This window comes from Limulus polyphemus, unplaced genomic scaffold (assembly GCF_000517525.1).
Source record: "Limulus polyphemus unplaced genomic scaffold, Limulus_polyphemus-2.1.2 Scaffold7875, whole genome shotgun sequence".
NCBI lineage: Eukaryota > Metazoa > Arthropoda > Merostomata > Xiphosura > Limulidae > Limulus > Limulus polyphemus.
Window position 1 is genome coordinate 16093 of NW_013673485.1, and position 4841 is coordinate 20933.

Genomic DNA, 4841 nt, shown 5'->3' on the forward strand with positions numbered 1-4841 from the left:
TATACATGGCTTTTTCGAGAGGGCTTCTTTGGACGGATACGGGAATGAATTGCTTAGCAAGATTCAAGACTTAAGTGAAAGATTATTGGTGATATGCCTCGAGGAACAAGCTAGAGAAATCTCTTCTTTCACCCATCCTGTATGTGGTTCATTTAGATATGTTCTTCACTTCCTCTCTAAGCAGGACACAGCCTTCTATGCTGCATTGGTTTGCTATGGAGGGTTTGACTTTCAGAGCTCTCTCTTTGTCTTTCTTCATGAGAGTTTCTTTATCTGTTGGGGACTCGGGCTTTTTTGGAACCCCTTATCCCCTTGGGTTATGCTAACATGCATCTTTTACTATTGATTTTACACAATCATTGGAACCTCTCTTGGGATCTCTTTTTTTCCAGAGTAGTTTCTCAATCATCGTGTTTTTCAATGGCTTTGCTTTCATTTGGGTACTGCTCACATCGATGTCTTTGCCACTTACGCAAATGCTAAGCTTCTTCTGTTCTGCATCCAGTGGAATATCAACCCAAATGCTTCCATGGAACTACTGAGGTACATCATATTTCTCTCTAAACGGCCCATTTGAAACAAAATAAAATAGATAGTTATTATCCCTAGTTTCTTTTTTCTTTGAATCTCTACAGAAAGTATTAAAACTTTTTAAGACTTGCATTTTTATACTCTTCATTTAATCATCTCTCATTAACACTGATTAAGTTGCTAAGAAAGACCAATGTTTTTTTGCTGAAATTGGTTTACAGGGAAGAAGACAAATAGCTTATTTATTCTTATGTTCTTTCTTGTAACTCTTGTTGTACCTGCAAGCATTATTTTGAAATATATATTTAAGGAATTTCCATCTAAAATAACCCCAACTCTAACCAGTTCTGAATGGAGCAGTTTGCTAACCTGTTTTAACTGTATCTTGTACAATTACTTCTTATACCATAAAACATACAAAGGAAGAAGAACACGACTGAGGTTGGAATTGGTCTAGAATGGTAACCCATACACCTTCAAAAATATGACAAAACAACTGCTCTAAGCTGAATATACATAAACCCTTTAAGTGTGTGTGTGTATCTGTCCACCAATTTAGACAATGGAAATATGTTTGAGAAAAATCAGCTTGTAACATGTACTCATATCATGTTGTTGTTTTTTAAGTAATTTTTATCAACTTGTATGTTAGGGATTAGTTCATGCTTTCTACTTGGTGAAGTATGACTGTTAATTTATCTTTGTTTTTTCTATCTCTCTAGATTGGAAGGAGAAGGTTATGTTCATTATAAAGCTATGTTGATCAGTCTTGCTCTTCAGCTCCTTCTCCTCATGTTTGAACTTCTTGTTTGTGACAATCTTGAAAACCACAGACACTTGTGGACTTTGATCTTTATACCCCTCATCTTCATATCTGTAGTGTCAATAGGGGTGTGCATCTGGGCTGTCAAGCATGACCGATCGTTTGAGGTGGGTTTTTATAATTTGTAGAAAGAGGAGGAGTAGAAACATTTTCTTTTTTAAGATCAAATTTAGACTAGAAAACTTATTCCTGGTTAAACTTACAAAGAGATGATTTTACCTTTAATGTAACCGCACAAATCTTTGTTAGTAGGGTGTGAAGAACATGTTTTATGTGTGTATATTAGATAGAGATGAGTGGTTAGTAGAATTCGATAGTGAGGCTCATTAATCAATTACTATTAACTATCTCATTTACTCTCACATAGTTTGAATAATTGGAAACACTAATTTCAATTTGATGATTTTTGTGAATTGTGACTAATCAATTAAGCTGAACAACAACCTTGAATTGATGAACAATAATGGAAAATTATAATGGAAATATTTTTTATTAGTTGGATAGTTGGAATAAGTCCAAATGGTAATCAGACACACTGATTTCAATTAGTGGAATATTTTTGTGACATGATAACTTTAATTTAGATTAATTGTTTACTTTATGTGACACTAATCAATGTTTCTCAGGTAACTGATTATATCGATTAATCAAGTTAATTGGCTAGCTTTAGTGTATGTGTGTTTATATGGTGCATCTGAAGGGTAGTGAAGTTTTGAATTTTGTAAGAATTTCAGTAGTTTGAAATCCGTTAGTATTTTTTGTTTGTGAATTTATCATTCTAAAGAAATGTTAGTTTTAATGCTTAAAAATGTACTTATGTATAATGTCAGTTCATGCATAAATGCTTGTTTTCAGACTCAGTTGAACCTAACCTATTGTCACATTTCAAAGTACTATGTATATATTTATAAATTATTCATCAATATTTTACACAACATTTTTCAGAGTTGTGTATATTATTGGTAGGTTTAAATAAGAGCGGTCAGTGTAGGTAAAAAGTAATTGTATCTACTTTATTTGAGAAGTAAGTTAAAAAGTAATGAAACATTTTTTCAATATGAATAAAAGGTGAACGATGATTATTTAATCAGCTATACATTGCTTAATGAGAATAACAGCATGAAATAATAAAATTTCTTTATAAAAAAAAAAATTAAAACAAAAAACATATACTGTCACACTGTTTGTACACAATTTGTTCACAGGCATGGGTGAATTATACATTGTGAGAAATAGATGTTTATAAAAAATAAGTTTGGAGATGGCTTGATTGGGTAGTGACAAAAACTTTATTATAAACATACATTTCAACATCATTGTCATCCTCAAGTTTCTGAAGGTGACATAATCTTGTTGAAATGTTATACATTTATAATAGTTTTCTTCATTACCCAGTCAAACTTTCTCCAAACTTTTAATTTTTATAAAGTTGGTTCCTCATCATCAAATTTAGATGTTTATTAAGTTCAATCATTTCATGTTCCACCATTAAATATTTTTTATTTTATTTTAGGTGAAACATAATTTTTGACACCAACATGTTATATAAGTTTAAAAAAGTTGTTCATAACGGAAGAGTTTTGTATTAAATGAGCACAAATTAATCATGATGTATTTTAGGTCAGATTTTTTTACTTGTTTATGCAAAGCTGAATTTTCATAGCTTGTCTTTGTAAAAAAAAAGTTTTAATGCAGATGTTTATACAAAACTGTCTAATTCCTTAAAACATTTTTCTGAAAATAACCTTTCTTGTTATGAAGTTGTTGATTTTGTTGTTCTGTTAATTCTGGTTGCTAACATCTTTTTATGAATTAACTTACAAGAAATGTTATGTAAATTAAAATGTTATCATTTTTATGGTGTTCAACTAATTATAAGTAGGTTTAGTTTTATTTATTGCAAAATAAAATGTACATGTTGAAATTTTAGATTCCTGTTTCAAAAAGACTTGTATGATGAAGTACAAGATGTCCCTACCACAAAGTAGACTAAAGAAGACTTACCTCCTATTAAACTGAGTGACAGACAGAAGTAAAACGAAAAATTTATTTGTAAGAAACCATACTGCTTACTCTAAGTAGGCATGGAATGCCCTGTTGGTTATGATGCTTAACTTACAATCAAATTCCATTACCAAACATGCTTGCTCTTTCAGCCATGGGAGCATTGTACTGTGATGGTTAGAGTAGCCCAAGAGTTGGTGATTAGTGGTGTTGACTAGTTGCCTTCTCTCTCTCTGGTCTATCATTTCCATATTAGGGATGACTAGTGCAGATAGCTCTCGAGTAGTTTTGAATGAAATTCAACAAATGAACAATGAATTTCAAAAAGACCCAAAACCCAAGCACTTTTGAATATTTGACCATTGTTTTCGTGGAAATAAACAAATACTATAAGTACAGATCTGATTTTATGAAATCAACTTGGACTTTAGTTAGTAAACTTTTCAATTGAATCTGAGTAACATGCATCTTACAGCATTATCTTCTAAGTTTCTAATCAGCATTTGTTTTATTTTTTTACCTACAGATGGAGCTGTTTTGTTCAGTGAATGTGTTACAGTTCATATTTTTGGCGCTACAACTGGATGGATTTATTTCTTGGAGTTGGGTTGTAAGTGGGATTCATATTTTTATTGTTAGCATAATTTAATGAAATATTTTTTTAACTTAAGTCAACAGAATACTTGCCTTTTGTTGAAATATGAGATTTTTTTAGTAGTCTTAAATAAAACTGTATCTCTGTATTACTGAGAGCTTCGCAAAATCATCTCTTGATACAAATGGTCTTAGTTGTTCAGTGTGTATGTTTATTTGTGTTTAAAACAAAAATATTTAAAGGAAGATTGTTGTCATGATATAAAAGTCCTTATTACTTACATTTATTTAAGAAGTTCTTAGACAAATTAATCGAGAACAGATTGTTAGACTACCATTGTTTTCTTTTCTGGTGTACTACCAATACTGATTTATATGTGCAAAAGGTTAATTACAAACTAAGAAAATACAAGAAAATGAGTTAGAAAATATAATTACTTTCATCAAATATTGTTTCTAAATGATAACTATTAGACCTTGATTTAATTAGTCAATCAGTGACTAAGAACAGTGGTTCTCAACCTTTTTTTAACTGAGGATCAGCTAGTTCCAATACCAAAATTTCATGAGTCACTAGTTACAACAACACTTTTTTAAAGTACTTTTAAATTACAATGTAAAACAGTATATTAGGTTGTCAAGAAATTAATGTTGCTTTTTTAATATGAAAAAACCCAAACAACTTGTATATCAAAACATAACATTTATTAAATGAAATAGTCTTCATTCCTATTGATGATTCTTTTCCATATTACAGTCAGGTTGTTAATGCCCTGATTAAAGAAATCACTTGGCTTTAAAGCAAAAATCATATTGATGTTCTCTTTAACTCCTTTCACAATTGTATATGTTTTCCCATTAAGATGGCGTTGCAGCAAACAAAAAGATG

The 4841-nt window shown here is 30.6% G+C and overlaps 1 protein-coding gene across 1 annotated transcript in view; it reads left to right on the forward strand.

Annotated features, from left to right (window-relative positions):
- LOC106474931 (transmembrane protein 185B-like) overlaps positions 1-4841 on the forward strand; it is a 26380-nt gene that overhangs the window by 14269 nt on the left and 7270 nt on the right. Inside the window, exons 3-4 of the mRNA XM_013935629.2 lie at positions 1254-1461; positions 3885-3968. Of these exons, the coding sequence (XP_013791083.1) occupies positions 1254-1461; positions 3885-3968 (292 nt within the window). The remainder of the gene's footprint in view (positions 1-1253; positions 1462-3884; positions 3969-4841) is intronic.